We start from the raw sequence: 17,978 nt of genomic DNA, 5'->3' as shown, positions 1-17,978 counted from the left end.
CCGCTCCCCTGCCCACCTCCACCCCGGGCGCGGGGATCGCAGGCAGATGCCTGACCCCAGAGACAGGCACGGCGCAACGGGCATCACGTACGCCGTGCCGCGGTGCAGCAGGTGACGCGGAGCCGCAGGGCCCGCGTTTGGGGACCAGCCACCCCGAGCGTGACTCCCAGCAAACCTTTGTTGCAAGAGGCGAAAGGCTCCTTTCTTCTCTCCCGGTGACTCACCCTGCCCGCGAGAGCCAGGGACAAAGCTGCCCCTTTCCCCGTGCCGGGAGAGGTATTCAAGGCAGGAGAAGCCTTCCCAGGGCCCTCTGCAAAGAGCCTTTGGTGCCCGCTCCAGAAGAGCCCTGGGTTTGAAGGGATGCTGGAAGCCCTCGGAGGCTTAGTGAATGCCCGCATTCATTCAGCGCTCACTGAGCCATTCAGCTCTGCCCACCGCTCCTTCAAAGAGGAACAAAAATGAAAGCGAAGTCCAAACGCTTTTCTCCCTCCGTTTTTTCCCCCCTCTCAGAGCATCTCTTTGCACGGACTTTTCTCCCTCCCCTTTGAGACCTCCGCTCTCAGCCCCTTCTCTGCTGGGAGGAGGGAGAAAGCGGGGATGCAGCCAGGCAAAGGGGCCTCGCCAACACAGGGCTTCAGTTTTCTCCTCTCAGCCCCTGCAGAAATGGGGTGAATTTCCTATTTTTCCCTTGTGTTTCCCTGTCTTCTCCCCGGTGCTCACAGTCTGGGTTAGCAAAGGAGCAGGGGAGCGTACAAGCAAGAAGACATCTTGCACTGGCCTGGGGGAACAGACTGATGATGGGGAGAGAAAATCTCTGCCCTGGGCTTCTTGCAGCTCACAGCTGCGGTGCCAGGGCACGGAGAGCAGGGAACCCGCTTCACCCACCCAGGGGGCCCAGTGGAAGAGAGCCACGTGCCTGCACTATGCTGCTGGCGGCTGGGATGTCCTCGGGGACGCTGACTTCATAGCTGCTCTGAAGAAAGATGGGTCGGTTGTCATTGACGTCCAGGACGGTCACATACACAGTGGCAGTCCCAGTGCGCCGGTTCCCAGTGGGGCCGTTGTCTGTATGGGAGAGAAAGGCGAGGGGAGGTTCGGTCACCTCCATCTCCTCCTTGCAGAGGTGGTGCTCAGCCTTCGGCTGCTGAAAATAACAGGACCAAAATTTCCAAACTAAAATCCTCCGTCTTTTCTGAAGCTTCCAAATCCCACACTGAACCATGAGCTTTTTTTCTGCCTATCCTGAAAGAAAAAGGAAAAGCCAAACCACCCCTAAGCTCTGCCATGGAGGCACTGCCCAGTAAGGCTGGAAACGCAACCGGTCCTTAAAGAGGGTTTGCAACTCCATAGACAAAGAGGGTGATGTATGCTGGAAGGGACTGCTGGAGGTCAGGGATCAGGGAGATGAAGACGGGCTGGGGTCTGATAAGTTTTCTGTAGACCAAGCTCAGCTCACAGCCAAAGAACATCGGGACCGGTTGATGTTCAGTAGATAAAGACACCGCAGCACGGCTCTTGGTTTTGTCACGAAGGATGAGGCAATGGGGAGCATAGGTTGGGTTTGGTTTTTCCAATGTGCCCGATACAAGTGAGCACTAAACCCACCCAGCTGGGATCTGGTGACTGGGAAAACATAGGCAGTCTGACACCCATCGGAAGGGCAGAACGGACCCTTTACCACTTGGGATCCGGTTCTGCATGCCCAGCCGGTGCCGCGTCCCCGCTGCAGACCCCGTGGCACCTGCAATGCCGTGCCCCGAGATTTCTGACCAGGCCACTTAATTTTCCTTTCAAAAGGGATGTTCAAGTCTTCTGCAAACAGGCACATCATTATAAAGCTCTGGGGATGGCGGCCAAGACGGGTTTGGCACGCGGGCCCTCTGTCCGTGCCAGGTGGCTCTGGATTAATCAGCAGCCACTGAGCCAAGGGCTGGCATGGCATTAGGGGACTGATGCTGTGGCACTGGCATTTTTGGGTGGAGGTCTGCCCCGAACAGCATGCAGCCTCGCAGCAATGGGGGCCTTGCCTTCCCCGGTGGAAAGGGAAATCCCCGGGGCTGGGTGAGCCCAAGGGGTAAATTTACTGTCTGCAAAAGTCACGCTAGAACCGGGACATATTAATGCACGTGGGTTGTGAAATGCTAACGCCAAACACAGGCTCTGGTTTATAGAGAGCCTCAAAGGTTGCTGTCTCTCTGCCGTGCCTGCAAGGCAGCTCAGCACATGCACGGCCACCCCGCGTGGCTGCGTGGCAGCGGTCCCACGGGAACGGTGGGAAATCCTTACCGATGGCCTCCAGGATCAGTGTGTACGATGCCACGGTCTCCCTGTCCAGACTCACGACTGTCCTGACCACCCCATCCCTGAAGCCGACGCTGAATTTGCCATCCTGGTTCCCACCTGCAGCAAAGGACAAGGACCGTGTCACCCGTTGTCCGGATGCAGAGAGCAGAGCCCACGCTGCAGGGGATGCTGCAGCCTGGGCACGGGGTCAGCCCGGCCGTGGAAATCGCAAGTGCTCAGCCTGCCCTGCTGAAGGGGCCGCATTTTATACGGTCTGGAGCAAGGCAAGTGTTGGGCAAGCTCGTATCTCATCCTAGGCAAAGCTTCTCTGCAGCAAAAGCGGGCAGGGCGCCTTCTCTCTGCCACACCAAATGCCGTGCCTGCCTCACAGCACAGGAAAGGAGCGATGATTGTAGGAAAAGCTGAATCATAGAAATGCCAAATCATTTCCTGAACGCTTCGGAAGAAAACTGGGGTAACTTTGCGTGTGGCCCGTGGTACCTGTGGGACAACACACACCTTTTCTCTTGCGGGGGAGGCCAGAGGGGCCGTGACATGAAACGTGAGGGTGCTGTTGTGAGAAAAATGACTCTCCGGTGACGCTTCTATTTTTGCCCTCTTCCTGAGGGCTAAACGCCGCATGTGCAGTTTGCAAGTCAAAGCGCGGCCAGGGGGTTCCCCGGCCTCCCTCCCGCTGCAGGTGCTGCGGCTGCGGTTCGAGCCAGGCACTGCCCAGGTGGCATCGCTGCCCGCCTGCTCCTTGCCCACCCAAACCCACCTGCACGCCGGCCTACGAGATGCCCTAAAACTCCAGAAAGGCTTCCAGCCTTCGATGCGCGTTAAGCGAATACCACCCCAGCGGTGTTAAGCCCATCCTCCTGTTTTTCCTGGATGCATCCCGGTGGTGTGAGATGGCAAGGGATGCTCGGGGGCAAGGGTTCACCCCGAGCAGGACAAGGAATAGCGGCGGAGCGATCAGCAAAGCAGGGAGCCAAGCGGGGCTGTTCGGCAGAGGGCGATACCGTACAAGCTTTGGAGGGGCTGGAAAAGGCAGTGCTGATGTGCAGAACACCCTGGCCAAGGTCTGGGGGCTGCCTGGCTCCTTTTCACAAGCAAAGCTCACTCCCCTTTGCAGCGTTTTGCAAGGGGTTCATACCAGTGATGAAGTAGCTGAGCTCAGCGTTCAGCCCGATGTCGGCATCCGTACAGTTGAGCCGGACCACTTTGAAATCCCGGGCCACGTTTTCGGGCAGCGACACGTTGTAGACGGCTGGGAAGAAGGTGGGGTTCTCATCGTTCACGTCCAGAACTGAAAAGGGGAGCAGAGCTGAGTGCCCCCCCAGGGCTGCCCCTCCTGCAGATGCCAGGCTGATGTCCACCAGGCTCCCAAAACCACTTGCCTGCTGCTCTGAGCATCCCAGGGAATGCTCTGCCTCTGCTCCCTGCCGTCTGTGTGGTGGGGATGTCTGCAGACCGGCCGTAAGGACCAGTCCACACGGCTGCAGGCTGTATTTGGTTGCCTCTGATACATACAGCTCACACCCCATGTGCAAAGATACCCTACATAACTGGTGCAAACACTAACTTTAATCACAGACTCATTTCTATCCCCATTCAGAGGAAAATCTGGGGCTTAAATATTAGCTCAGTACTTGCCGGCATATGGCAGAGGGCTCTGGGGTTGCGGGACCAGAAACTTCCTTTTCTAAACCCAGGCCTGAGGAGAATCCAGGGTCAGTTTATTTCCAGGTGATGCTTATCCTCAGCTCTAGGCTCACGTAAAGCCAGTAAGTAGAAATGCATCAAATTAAAGACACGCTACATAATAAGGGTCTCAGTATGTCTCCTGTATAAACCACATCTCCCCCCTGGGGAGGTGTCCTTGTCACCCATCTTTTTGGGACCGGAGGGTACTCTGCGGCCAGACAGGGGTTGGAAGGGGTCCCGGTGCACCCACCTTTGACAGTCAGGGTGCTGGTGGAGCTCTTGGAGGGCACGCCGGCATCGCTGGCTACCACCCGCAGGTAGTACTCGGCGATCCTCTCCCTGTCCAGCACGGTGGTGGAGGTGACGAGGCCGCTGGTGCTGTTGATGAGGAAATCCATGCGGGGCATCCCCACCTGCATGCGGTATGTCACCTGCCCGTTTGGACCCTCGTCCAGGTCGATGGCCACTACCTGGTGGGGAGAGCAGAGGGAAGGGGTGAGCATGGGGGAGCCCCATCATCTCCTGACAATGAAAATCACAGTACATAAACCCCAAGCATTTCTTTGCCCCCAGGGATGCTGGACTGAAACAAAGGGGCCTCGGAGCATCCCCGCTGCCGGGAGCGAGCGCACGGGGTGGGTTGCCACAACCCCTTCTGCATCCCCCCGGTTGCGTTGCTGGAGGATGGAGAGGACGTATCGCTAGCCTGCTTTGCAGAAGCGATGGCAGCGACAGCAGCAGCTCCCAGCGTGGGGCACGGCGGCGACGGGACACGCTCACCTGGAAGACAGAGGAGCCTGCGGGAAGGCCCTCGGCGGTCTCAGCAGTGAAGGGCAGGTTTTGGAAAGTGGGGTCGTTGTCGTTCAGGTCCAGCAGGTTGACGAAAACCGTGGCGCTGCTGGTAGCTCGCAGGGGTGGCCTTCCGCCTGCAGAAGCCAGGAACGGGGTTTCAAGGTTAATGCCTCGAGCTGTTTCCACTCCTTTCCCCTAAAAAGGAGCCCTCACCCCCTATGCAGACAGTAGTGCAGGATGGGGCTGCCTCCTCGAGGCATTAACCTGTCCGTGTTACCCCTTGCACTGCAGCCCGTCGGACTAACGGCACAGTCCCCTGGCAGGGGAACGCTCTCCCTGGCAGCAGGCGTGCAAGGCAGACCGATGGCTACCTGTGCACGCAGCTAAAAAAACAAGAGCAACACCAGTCTGTGCTTATCTCTGTCTTTCTGGCAGGACGGCTGGGACGATGGCTTTAGCACAGTGCAGAGGCGACGCAAAAATAGAAAGGGGTAGAGGTAAGGTTGTGTCTGCCTCCTGGCTCTAGGAAAGAGGCTGGATAATAGAAAATGATCTTCATATCTCTATCTTTTTTCCTAAAAGAGTTTCCCTAAGGTACTATTTCCAGAGAAAAATACATTTCACCACTTGATCAGCTCTTTTCCCTGCACCTGCTCAATTGACTTTCCTAGATACTGATGGAGCCAGACTGAGAAGAGGGGGAGTTTCTGCCTCCCAGGCTCATCATCAGGGCTGCTACAGAAATGACTGCGCTCGCACTTTGAAGGTTTCTGGTTTGTTTTAGCAGCAGGTTTTAACCTACTCTCATTTTTTAACCTCAGAAACATCTTCGCAACTTATGCTCAGAACAGGAAAAGCCCAGAAACTTCATCATAAGGGAAAAAATCAGGCTGAGAAAAGTTCAACTCAACACATGAAAACCATCAGGGAGGGAAAGTGGAGGGTGACACTCGCACGACCTGAGCCCCAGCGATTTCTAGCTACGGTGGAGCGAGACAAACCACCGTGGCAAAGAGGAGTGGGACCAAAGCGGGGCTTACAGTCGGTGACGGACACCACGATCCTCCGCATGAGCTGGGCCTCCTGGGCGTTGGGGTTCTCGCGGTCCAGCAGGACGCCGGTGGTGCGGATCTTGCCCGTGGTGCTGTTGAGGCTGTAGAACTTGTTGGGGGGTCGGATGCTGTACACCACCGTGCCGTTCTCCCCCAGGTCTGGGTCGATGGCCACCACCTGCCGTGGAGAAACAGCCAAAGTTAAAGCAGAGTGATGGGAATTAAGTCCCACCGTGCATCCCCATGTAGATTCGCCAGTGTCTAATAACGAGGCTGAGCTCCCATGACAGGCTTCCCCATACCAGCGGCAGCAAGAAGTTCTCCTTCCTCCACACAGCTGTATATTTTCATGATAACTTGCAGGGATTTTGTACCCTTGAGACCTCTACTGCGGTGTTAAATCTCACCGAAATTGGCCTGCAAGCCCAGGAGGTAATGGCATGGCAAGAGAGACACGAGCACGCAGCAATCAAACAGGCTTTTCTCCTTTTAAATAAAACCAGCTAGAAAACAAGCGCCCTTCAGAAAAATAAAAGAGGGACAAAGAGGCATGCGGAGGAACTTGTGCTGCCACATCGGAAACACTGGAAATAATTCACCGGTGGAGTTCTCTTCCATGCCAGACATTTTGTGCTTTATTGTTCTCCCTGTGACATTTTTAATTACAGGGGACATTTACATTAAAAAAACCCCAACTTCATTACACTCATAACTTCCCCGACCCCCACTGCTTGTCCCGCAGCTGAATTTACATCGTATCAGTGACACAATAATTATTTTCCCAGCAACTAATTGGGATGTCAAAGGCAAGATGACTTCAAGCAGGGGCCGAGCAGTGGAGCTGGTGCCGCACGGAAGAGAGAAAACCGCCGTGCTCTGGTTCGGGCTGCACTGCCAGACCTTTCTACCCCCCCCCCCCCCCCCCCAACTCCTTTTCTTTTGCAGCCTTCCTCCTTATATGATTTTGTGGATTCTCTTCACTTTTCCCTCATTTATTTTCCATTTCGTGCCCGTCATTTTTCTCCCGGCGTGATGGAGTACAAGCCTCCCTCTCTCCTTCTCTTTTATTTCACCAGAGGGACTTGAAAGGCTGTAAATCAATGTCTTTCAGAGAGGTCCTTGAAGGAGGTCGCAGGCGAGGCTAAGAAAAGGAGAATTTGGCCAAAACCCACACAATTTGGGAAGAAAAAAAAAATATCCCAGCAGAAAGGAAAAACACATGGGATGGGCAGCAGCGAGGAGGCTCAGGAGTAACCTTTTAAATGGACTTCTGCAAGATGGTGCTTGACTGGGAGTGACACCGGTTTGGAGGTGATTCCCTGCTCCAGCCAAACAGGTGACAACCTCGTCGGGTGAAAGAAAGAGGCTTTTAGTGCAACAGCCGCCTTCCCTCGCACGTACCGTGGTGACGTCCGAGTTGGGGGGGGGTCATTTCCACCAGGTTAATGAAGTATGGCTCATCCTTCCATGTGGGATAGTTGTCATTGATATCCAGCAGCGTGATGTTCACCTGCAAGAGAGCAAGCAAGCAACGCTGCATCGGGCGGTATCGGCTCCCTCTGGGTGTACGGCAGCACCAGGTATCCAACGCATGTTCCCCCTCCGGAGGGAAAACCAGCAGAAAAACAACCTCCTGCATCTTCACAGCCAAGGCTCCTTCGCATATCTGATCTTGGTTTGGCTCACATGTACTTATTACCTTGCAGTTAAAACAACCGCAGGGGCACGAGGTGTGTTTTCAAGCAGCTACTTCACTGTGGGGAGGGGACGCAAATCGGTCATGGTGGTGGGGGTGAGGGCTCAGTAGGAGCATGGCAGGAAAGGAAAAAATTGAGTGACTGGTAAAAAGAAAAAAAAAAAAAAAAAGGAATGAGAAATCGGGGGAGGGGAAATTCGGTAACAGGGGGTGGGAGGTGCAAAGACAAGAGAGCATGGGAGAGGATGGTGCCCTGAAGTGTTACCTATCTGCATTTTCAGCGTGAGAAACGGCATCTAAGTGACAGTAGATAGCCTGTGGGATGCATCCTGTTGTCTGTGAGTCTCTCACCTCCCCAGATCGCCCGTTTCAATCCAGCCTGTGAGTCTATAAAGGTGCCTGAGGGAAGAGCTGCAGTTCAAGGGGAGGGGGGCAGAAGGGCAGGAGGGAGCCCTCGGTGACTGCCACCCCCACACAGGGTCTCTCGGTGGAGCTTCTCCCGGGGTCTTCTCTGCTCCCAAGTGATGGGGTCCTGTGGCCGCACCAGGCTGAGCTGCTGGTGCCACCCCGTGGTAGAAGAGGCAAATCTGGACACCACAGTCCCTGGGGATGTGCCCCCGGGCAGAAGCCAAGGCACCGTGGTGGTCCCTGGGGAACGTTGGTGTCCCACCTCTGCTCTGAACACCCCAGGTGCTTGTCCATCACCTGGGGACCTTGCAAAGCCCCTGTATGAACCCTTATTCCCAGATCAAAAAAGATTATAGGGAAGAGCTTTGAGTCCCGGGTTTCTATCTTTGCTAATGACAGCAGACAAACCTAATCGGCCACCCACTTCTCACCGACTTTTAATATTCTTTAACTTTTTAGGAACCATGATGCATTTTTTTTTTTTCCTAATTACAATCTGTGTTGCAAAAACCTTGTTTTGCCTTTCAATAAAGCTATTAGGAGTACAACATCTCATCTGGAGCCCCAAAGGGGAACCGAGCATCTGACAGGCCATGCCGTTGCCCGGCCAAGGCTGTCATGTGCCTCTGGGAGGCTCCATAGGGAGCTTCTAGTCCGCTACCTGGATCACACACTTCTCAATGGCCCTCAGTAGCAGTGACAATTATTTTAGGAATCTCTTCAGCACAACCACAATATTTTTCTGCATCGCCCTCTGTTGCATGGGGCTTCTCGTCTGCAACCCAACCTGAGCGTCCCAGGAGCAAGAGCACCCAAATGTCATTAAATGTTCAAACCAACATGGTGCCGTGAGCAGTGAGAGATGGATCCTTGGCTTTTCACCTCGTGGTATTTCCAAAGACTTCTACAAACCCTTTGCAAACAACGGGTCTCCCTGACATCTGCGAAGGGCAAGGCAAAGCAGTAGGCTTCCATCTGTGGTACAATGGCTTGCACTTCCACCAGAACGTTCTGAGGAGCCCAGGCATCACAAACCAGTTGGAAACCCTTGATCCAGGCAGTATGTGAATAGTAGTCATCAGGAACAACTAAGTGCGCCTGCAGGCTCTCCAACTAAGAACTTTCTCAAGAGACATGAACAAAGGGAGCCGTGCTGTGGGTGGAATAGGTACCCATTACCTCCCTTGCACGGGGAGCTAGACACATAAAGCTCTGGAAGGTCAAGTAGCTCCTGGGTGAATGGTTTGCGAGGAAAGGGAACCCGATTTCAAGGTCTACAGAGCCCGGACAGTCATTCTGCAAGGGCTGCGAGCAGCAGTGGGGGCAGCTCAGAGGGCAGACACCACTATGTGCTCTTTATCCATTCACACAGCTGAAATTAAACACTGCTAGCACGAGGAACTGAAGCATCAGTGCCCGAGCAGTCCTCCCCAATGCCGGCCCCAGGCGGGTACTGGTGGCTCGAGGAGATGGGAATCGCTCCTTCACACACTCACCATAGCGATGCCCGTCTTCTGGTGGTGGCCCACGCCTCCATCCACTGCCCGGACAATGAGGATGTATTCAGATTTGGCCTCCCGGTCCAGCAAAGATGTTGTCGTGATTTCTCCTGCAGCCACAGGAGATGAGAGGGATTAGAGGTGTTGTATGGTGAATAGGGGCACTGGTGAAAAAAGGGGACACAAATCCTGTCTCAAAATCAGAGACAGGATCCTCCACAAATGGGCCCTTCCTTCTGATTGTTTCAAATAGATGGACCCTGGAAGGGTCAGCTTGTCAGCAAGCTCCTGCAAACTTCATGTTGTGTCTTCCCACGGGAGCCTGTGTAATGACTGCCTGCAATCCCTTATGCTCGTTCCTGCCCGTAACGAACCAAAAAAGATACCAGCAAGGGAAGGCGGGCAGCATCTCCTTAGCTAATGTAAGCCCTTGCAGCCAAAGCCTTTTCTTAGGTGTCAGTCCCACCAGGAGCTGAGCTTTCACCGATGCCTCTGCCAAAGCTCTCATGGTGACCGAGCAAGTGCTGGTGGCTGAAATCTGGTGAATTCCTTAAATCGCGTTTCTCCTAAGCAGGCTGCTCAGGGGAGAGGAGGGAAGGGCGGGGGAAGGAGTGAGGGTGAAAGAGGAAAAATGATGGGGAAGAAAACCAGGGGAAATTCAGGAGAGGGAACGGAAAGGAAAAGAGGGAGAGAGCGTATGGAGGCTCACCTGAGCGAGCGTTGATCCGAAAATGTGAGGAGCCCTCCAGGGAATAGATGATCGACTCTTGCCCGTACTCCCTGGACCGGTCCATGTCCGTGGCATTGAGAAACAGCACTGTGGCTCCTTGGGAGAAGCAGAATCGAGGGCTGGGACAAGGCATTTGCAGCCTGGAGGGGGTCACCTCAGCTGCCCCGTCCCGCCACACCGCTCCTGCACCCACCTCAAAGAGGTCACCTGGCCAAGGGGTCCCCTCGCCTGCATGCACAGTGGGGCCAAACCCCCAGACCCCACGGCTATAGAACTCTGCCAGGTCTCTGGCTTTTGCCTCCCCCCAAAACCCATCACCTACCCAGTTCTGGCTAGCCTGGAGAAAGAGCAGGGGCGTGCTCCGTACCTGCCATAATGTCCTCCATGACGGTTATAATGTAGGAGGGCTTGCTGAATGTAGGCGGGTTGTCATTTTCATCCTGAAGCAAAGAGAAGGTCAAGAGGCAAAATGGTGAAATAGCTGCGAAAGCCTGGTACGGGGATGCTCCTGGCCAACTGCATCTCAAGATGTGACCAGCTCAAGGCATCAGCATGGGGATAAAGACCTTAGGGGTAAGGCACCGGAGGTCTGAGTACACGGTTTCACTGCAGAGGCAGCTGAGGCTAAGGCAAGTCGATTGTCAGTGACTTTGCTAAGCCATACAGCGGGGACAATAACGACTAGCTCATTATCCAGCATCCTGGGCAATACGCAATAGGTCTGAGGAACCGCTGGCGTTTGCAGCCCAGCATCCTCTGAACTGCTCCTCCCTCCACCGCAAGCTCCCGGGAAGACTCAGACACTGCGCGAAGCCCGGCAGCATCACGCACAGACCTGTTCCTCCCTCTTGGAGCAGCACACGAGTGGCTTAGTGCTCTGGGTCACCCCGGCCACGAGGCCACCGCGCAGACTGGACTGGCCAGGGGAGCTGCTGAGCTTTTGCTGCCTCTGTTGAAGTGGAGGAACGCCGTGGGTGTTTGCAGAAAGCAGCTACAGCATTTTCAGGGGGGCAAGCTGGTTTGCATCCCAATGTGCTCCCACCAAGCCTGTCTCTGCCAGCGACTACGGCTGGCCTGGTGAAACCAGGCAGGAGCAATTGGTCGAAACATTCCTCAAAACAGATTTCGGACCAGTTTAAAGCTCCCCCAGGGAGGCTTTAAATGCTGTATAAACAATGTTAAGAATCTGCCTTAAATGAACCAAACCGAACCGCCTACGGAGGGAAGGATGGAGCCGCCAGGACATTAAAACATCGTTATGGACTTTGCCGCTTCCCTGGGGCTGCTCTGGAGACATTTTCTACCTGGAGGCTGCTGGTGGACCTGCAGGCTCAGCTTCTCCTGCTGCCACCAAACTTGATATTTGAGGCAATTTCACGTGCCAACGATGCCCATCGTACTGCAATTAAATTGCCATCCTCTGCTCTCGTTGCCGGAAGCAGGTGGTCTTTAATCAGCCTTTGCATCACTCAGCTTTCACTGTGCCTCCTCCGAGGGTAATGAGCAAATTGCCGGCTGCCCGGGGTGCTGTCCTCACCATCCCTCCTCCTCCTCGCACAGTCGGGTTGGGGTCATCGCCCCAGGGCAAACCCAGGAGGTCCGGGCAGGTTAAAGGCAAAGCAAAGGGAGATTCTGAACACGCATCCGTGTGCCACCTGCAGCCGGACCCGGGTGAGCTGTGCCGTGGTCCGGGCTGGGTGGACGCAAGCCAGAGCAGACGCCGTGCCGTTTCGTTAGCGGTCCCGAGGTCATCAGGCCGTGCTCAGCACCGCCACGGCCCGGCAAGCCGGCTCCCGGGGAGGCAGGGACTCGCTCCTGGCCGGGTCTCCATCTGGCCGGAGCTGGCATGACCTGCCTGCAGCACGGTACATGGCTTTTCTACTTGAGAAGGACATTTCCCACTCGAGCAACCTGAATTCCAAAGCTCCCCTCTGGAAACCTTCCCGCGTGCCTCCTGCAGCACCCGCAGCGATGCCAGATGGGACCCGGCAAGCTTCCTCCACTCCCACGGGAGAACCCATCCAGCTAACCACCTAAAACCAGCTTCCCACGTTCCCCTGACCCTCAGCCTTCCTCCCTCACCCTTGGATAGCCATCATATCATCTTCAGGGATGCTGAGAATCACAGATGTTCATGCTAAGCACACAACCCCCTTTCCTCCAGACATACGCATGCTATAAGTCGCTGGCTCATCGCCCCGAACAGGGCGTCAGCGGCAGGGAGCGAGGCAGAAACTTATTAGCGGTGATATTTCCCCGGATCCTGGCATGGCGCGTGCTATTAGTTCTGATTCGGCGGCTCCCTCTACAAAAGCGTATTGTCCCCTAATGGGAAATCTACAAGGCGAGTTTGACTTCTTTATTAAAAACCAACAACCAAAGGATGAAAAAAAATTACCTCCCTCCACACTCACTCTCGTTCTGCTTTTTCACGTATCTTGTTCCTCAAGTGCCGTTGTGAAACACTTCCTCCTCATTTTCTTCCTATTTTCTGCTTTTTTTCCACTTGAGAGAAAAGCCCTTTGGTTCAGAGTGGGAAAAGTGACAGCTACTTAAAACCCACCAGTGGACAGACTCAACCCAGAGGAGATGACCCACTGAAGTGTGGTCTTTAGAAAGAGGTGTTTATGCTGTCTAAAGCACAGTGTGGGAAGGATGTATTTAGCCACCACTAACCCCGTGCCCAGAACTGCCTTATTCCCCCTCTCCCGAGCACGGTGAGGGAGCCGGAGGAGAGGCATGCTCATGGGACTTCATTCCCATCCTATGGCACCGTGGACTTCATCTTCTTTGCCTTCCCAGACTGACGCTGCCGCCAGCCCGGCTTAGATCCCATCACCGCGAGACTGACGGGTTATCAAGCAAACTGTCTCCATCACCGATACCTCCCTCCAGACGTCCTCAAACCACAATGTCCCTCAAAGTGACAATCCGATCTAATCTTCCCGAGTAACGCTGCGATGCTTTACCTCTCCCAGCAGCAACCCTTCCCCGAGGGGGTTTGCACCTATGCTGGCGCGTGAGATGCACGGCGAAGCCTGCAGCCCGGCTGGGACAGCCGGCATTGGGGAGATAAACAAGCAACTTCCCATTACTGATTCAGGGCCTGATAATTTCCGACACTACATGTGCTAATGTGCAGCCAAAGCTCTCTCCTCTGCATCCGAGCTGCAGCGAGCATCTCTGGCTATGGGCATGGAGAGCATCCCAGCCAGGAGTTCCCTGCGAGCTAAAAGAAGGGCTCACTGGGTGCTCGATGAACCTCCCCAGCTGAAAATAAGGGCAGAGGGTAGATCTCCACCCCGTCCCCAGCTCTGGTCCTCGCCCTGTGGTTAGCTGGGGCTCCTACCATGTTACTTCCAGTGGCTTCCCCGTGCATTGGGCACAGTCAAGGAGAGGGAGGAGGTGCATAGGGTCAGGACAGCCTGCCTGCGCTTGTCCGTGGTGACACCCCCTCAGAGACACTCTCACTCGCCCTCTGTCACTCAGACCTTCCCAAATGTCAGGGATGGCATTTCTTTAACCAATACGTATGACACATATGTACCTCGGACACATATGACACATATGTACATATGAGACATATGTAATTGCAATCCACGTGTACACATCCATGGAGCGGGGTAGTGTTGCTGGGTTATTGATGGATTACCGGCACTGCTATGGAGCAATTGCAGGGAAACCACGACAGGACCGTTGGGTGCCGTACTTACAAACACCTCGATGGTGATAGGGACGGTGCTGTTGAGCGGCGGGTTGCCGGCATCCTTGGCCATCACGGTCAGGTAAATAACCCCGTTGGCCACCTGCTCGTAGTCGAGGGGGTGGTTCACGCTGATCACTGAAAGGATGCAAAGCAGGGCGGTCAGGGGGGCATTCATGCACCGAGCAGGATAGCGGGCAGGCTCGGGGGGTGGCCCATGCACACCACCTCCCCAGGGCCAACAGTGCCTGCTCGAGGTGGCAATACCCCAAAAACATGAGTGCTAGGCATTACTGAACTCCTTGCACTGACATAAACCGGAGTGAGCTCTACAGCCACGGAAACACGGCTCTGCAGCAGCTTGACTCAAGCCCTGCTGGAAAGGACCGCGCTGCAGGCGAGGTCAGGACAAGCAGAAGAGCTGCTGGAGCAGCTTCTTAAAGCTTGCTGACACGACTGCTTGCAGAGGTGTGAGCGCAGCCCGAGCTGCTGCTGCTGCTCATCGGTGGCATTGTGGTCCTAGGAGCGGCGCTTACCTCCGTACCCTTCCGACACCGTGATGTCAAAGTAGTCGCGGAAGGCAGATGCCTGCACGATGCTGTACGTGATCTGGTTGTTTGGAGGGGAGTCCTCATCAGATGCCTAGGGCGTGAGCAGAGGGAGTAAATGAGCACGGGAGCTGTGCTGGTGACGTGCAACGGGAGAGAGCCGAGGGGACGGGAGGTGCAGGCTCGGCCCAAGGAGGGTGGAAAAGCGATGGAGGAAGATGCACTCATCAGGGGCCCCGAGGGGGTGTGTAAACCAGCCTCCCCTCCCATTCTGCCTCCCAGGAAGGACTCGCCGGGTGCCCCTCTCCTGCCTCCCTGCAGCACTCATCCAGCCTGGTCCCACAGAGGGAAAGTCATGCTTTTGCATCACAGCAAAATGTATTCTCGTGCTGAAGGAGCAAACAACCTTCCCTACCTGCCTACCCTCCACAGCAGAGGCTTACAGCTCCAACAACAGCAGAGCACCTTCCCCTCCATGCCTGCTGACTTTATTGAGCAGAGCAAGGCCATAGGGAGGCAGCGCCTGTGCCCAGGGAGAAGCCCCAGGTCCTGGGGATGCCGTGTAGGCACAGGTCTTGTAGGAGAGGAGAAGGAGGGAGGCAGCCCATGGCCGTAGCACCGCACCCGGTTGCACTTTGCAGTAAAGCGCAAAGGATTTTTCAGGAGGCATGTAGGAGGGATGGCAGCAGGGGTGGAGAGGGACCTAACCCGCTCCCGTCTCCCCACCACGCATCCTGAGCGAAGGAGCCGCTCCGGTTCCTCACCCGGAGCCGGACCACCTGGGTGACGGAGGGCTCGTTCTCCCGCAGGGCCCCCAGGTATGCCTCCTTCTGGAAGGTGGGGACGTTATCGTTGACGTCAAGGACATTGATCCGGACGCGCCCCGTCGTCTCCTCCCCGCCGCCGTCCCGGGCAATGATGGTCAGGGTGTAGCGCTGTGTGGTCTCGAAGTCCAGTCGAGCCGTCAGGAGGATTACGCCCGTGTCCTTGTCCAGCGAGAAACTGAGGGGATAGGAAAGGAGGGGGAAAGCCCTGGTGATCACACGCTGGAGATGGAGAGATGGCGTGGCAGCAGCCTGACAGCTAGCACTGAGGTGGGTGAAGTTCATGGCTTTCTTCTGAGGGATATTAGGTCCCAGAGCATCTTCAAGAGCTCAGCGCAGGTGGTGGGGTAGAAATCCTCAGTGCTGCTCTACAGGCAGAGAAAGTGGGCTCAGAGGCCCCTAAATCCCTTCTGATGGGCAAGCCACGTGCCTTCCCCAACCGCCCACCATGAGCGGGTCGCACGTGATGCTCCAGGGCCAACAACTTGCTGGCGAATGCATTTATTGGTCCCAAGCAATGCTAGTGCCTGTAGGTCCCGATTTAGCAAAGCGATTAAATGTGCTGAGCATCAGGCGTGTACTGAAGTTAACTCATCCCTTTGGGACACAGCATGGTGGGCTTTTCAGAGGGTATCATCTCGTAGGTAGGACATAACAAACGCCCTTAATTGCCATGTGGCTTCTTAGCAAGGTTAGAAGGGGATTTCATAGAATCAAAGTCATGCTAGTGGTTCAGTCACACTTACCGGTCAGGGTCATCGCTGAAAAAATAACTGACTTTCCCGTATGTGCCCACGTCATTGTCAGTTGCCTGAAAAAAAAAAAAGTTAATTAATAAATGAAAGTATTTCTGGCAACGTTGCATTAGACACACTAGTGAATCTATTACCTCCTCCTCACCTCCTTCTGTCCAGGTGCCAGCGGGGTAGCACCAGCGCAGACCTTGTGCACTGCCATTTATCACCCGAGACGTGCAGGGCTGGGGCTGTCTGTGCTCACCTGGATTATCCCGCACTTCCCTGCCTCGCAGCCTGCTCTAGATCACAGCCCTCCATCAACATCTCTCAGCATCCCTCCCAAAACCTTTGGCAGTGGGAATTTTTATGCCTACTTACTTTCCCTGACACACTAAGCTAATCTGGGAAGCACAGGTGAAATAAAGGTCTCCATGGACAATTCTTTCCGGCCACCCATCCTGGCTCCACGAAGCCAAAGAGCTGGGACCCCACATCCACAGCTCTTACCGTTCCCTGCACATTCAGGGCTGGCAGCATGCCTGGGGCCGTGGGGAGAGAAATAAAACCCTATCCCCGCTTCAAAACTCCCCCAGGCTAAACTACGGACCAGGAAAAGCACGGAAAGGGATTTAGACCTTGCTTTCCACAAGCAGCTCCCACCAGACAGCCCTTCTGGGGGTGCAATCTGCTGCAACCCCACCGACGGACCGATGCCTCTTGGGATGCTGCGGCGCGGGCGCGCAGTGCCGGCTCTCAGCCGAGCCGTTGCCGGCGGCAGGACTGGATGCACGAACGCCGCTGCCAGCTGCTGAAGCTGGAGCAGGCTGGTCACGGCTAAGCAACCAGCACCTTCTGGGGAAGGTGTGTGAAACTCAGTGTGTCAGCTCTGGATGAGCAAGGCAAGATTTATGGGTGTTTTAAAGTCTTTTCTCTAATGAATATATAAAATATGCATGAGCAGCGGCAGGAAAAAGGAGCAGAAATTTTTATTTTTGGGTGAGGAGAGTGGAATACAAGCCCCAAAATATCCTTTTTCTCCCCCAGTATATTTTGTAAATTGAGTCCTGTCTGGATTACTTAGACACCAACAGGTCTGTGAAAAAGCAGGGTCAAAGACACATTTTATGTCCAGATACCATCAAAAGGCTGTATTTTAGGACTGGCATGGAACACAACCCGTTCCCGAAACCTTCCTGATTTATCGATGGCCTTGATTACCCTTGACAGCAGAGTAGGAGCTTGAGCACATCAAACTGCTTTACCCCCGCACGCTGTTTACCTGCCACACCACAGGGTGGCAGAGAGGAAAAGGCATGAAAACTAGCCAGAATTAATTCCTTTTTTTCTCCCCAAACACTGCCCCAGCTCAGGTGGTAAATTCCTGCTGCTTTACGCCAGCTGAAGGGTGCGCTGGTGGAGACAACCTTTCAGACCTACTGATTTTCCCCTCCACTGCTAAGATGCGATTTACTTTTCGCGTGCATTGCAATTGCGTTCAGCAAAATGGAACAAACCTGCCAAAATCTGCCCGGAGAGATGCCTGTCGAGCAAGCGGCATCTGCTCCTGGAGGGCCAAGCCCCATTTGGGGTGCATCTTGCTCCTTAGAGGACACCAGGGAGGACATCTATGAAGACGCCCCATCCCAGCCAGAGCCTGGCTGCTTTTCTGAATGGAAACTCCTGGGGAGGAGGATGAACCGTCTGCCCATCCCAGCTTCCCTTAGCAAATTAATAATGGTATTAATCCCCCATCCTAACACCTGCCCAGGTGGCTGCGAATCGCGGTAGCAAACCCCCAAAGCCAACAAGGGTCCTGGGTCCTCTCTCCCCCAAATCCTTGAGCACTTTGAGCATCCTCAGCATCGCCTGGTACGAGCCAGCCCTCAGCCCCCCAGCCAGGATTTTTCCCAGCCATTACTTCTATGCCCACAACCTCTGCGAACCCCTAGGTCCCATTAATCCCTAAGTGGTGAGTGTGAGAGCGGAGCTCAGAAAGGCA

General features: G+C 55.0%; 1 protein-coding gene across 1 annotated transcript in view; it reads right to left on the bottom strand.

The window, feature by feature from the left end:
* CDH23 (cadherin related 23) overlaps positions 1–17,978 on the bottom strand; it is a 214,096-nt gene that overhangs the window by 50,936 nt on the left and 145,182 nt on the right. The window contains 15 exon segments of the mRNA XM_030030571.1: positions 917–1,065; positions 2,287–2,400; positions 3,440–3,592; positions 4,241–4,460; positions 4,771–4,916; positions 5,823–6,012; positions 7,236–7,259; positions 7,261–7,344; positions 9,435–9,547; positions 10,147–10,263; positions 10,535–10,607; positions 13,881–14,008; positions 14,407–14,512; positions 15,183–15,420; positions 15,989–16,053. Of these exon segments, the coding sequence (XP_029886431.1) occupies positions 917–1,065; positions 2,287–2,400; positions 3,440–3,592; positions 4,241–4,460; positions 4,771–4,916; positions 5,823–6,012; positions 7,236–7,259; positions 7,261–7,344; positions 9,435–9,547; positions 10,147–10,263; positions 10,535–10,607; positions 13,881–14,008; positions 14,407–14,512; positions 15,183–15,420; positions 15,989–16,053 (1,920 nt within the window).

This window comes from Aquila chrysaetos, chromosome 11, assembly GCF_900496995.4.
Source record: "Aquila chrysaetos chrysaetos chromosome 11, bAquChr1.4, whole genome shotgun sequence".
NCBI classification, from domain to species: domain Eukaryota; kingdom Metazoa; phylum Chordata; class Aves; order Accipitriformes; family Accipitridae; genus Aquila; species Aquila chrysaetos.
The sequence above is the reverse complement of the archived record's forward strand: the minus strand, read 5'-3'. Positions and strand labels throughout refer to the sequence as shown.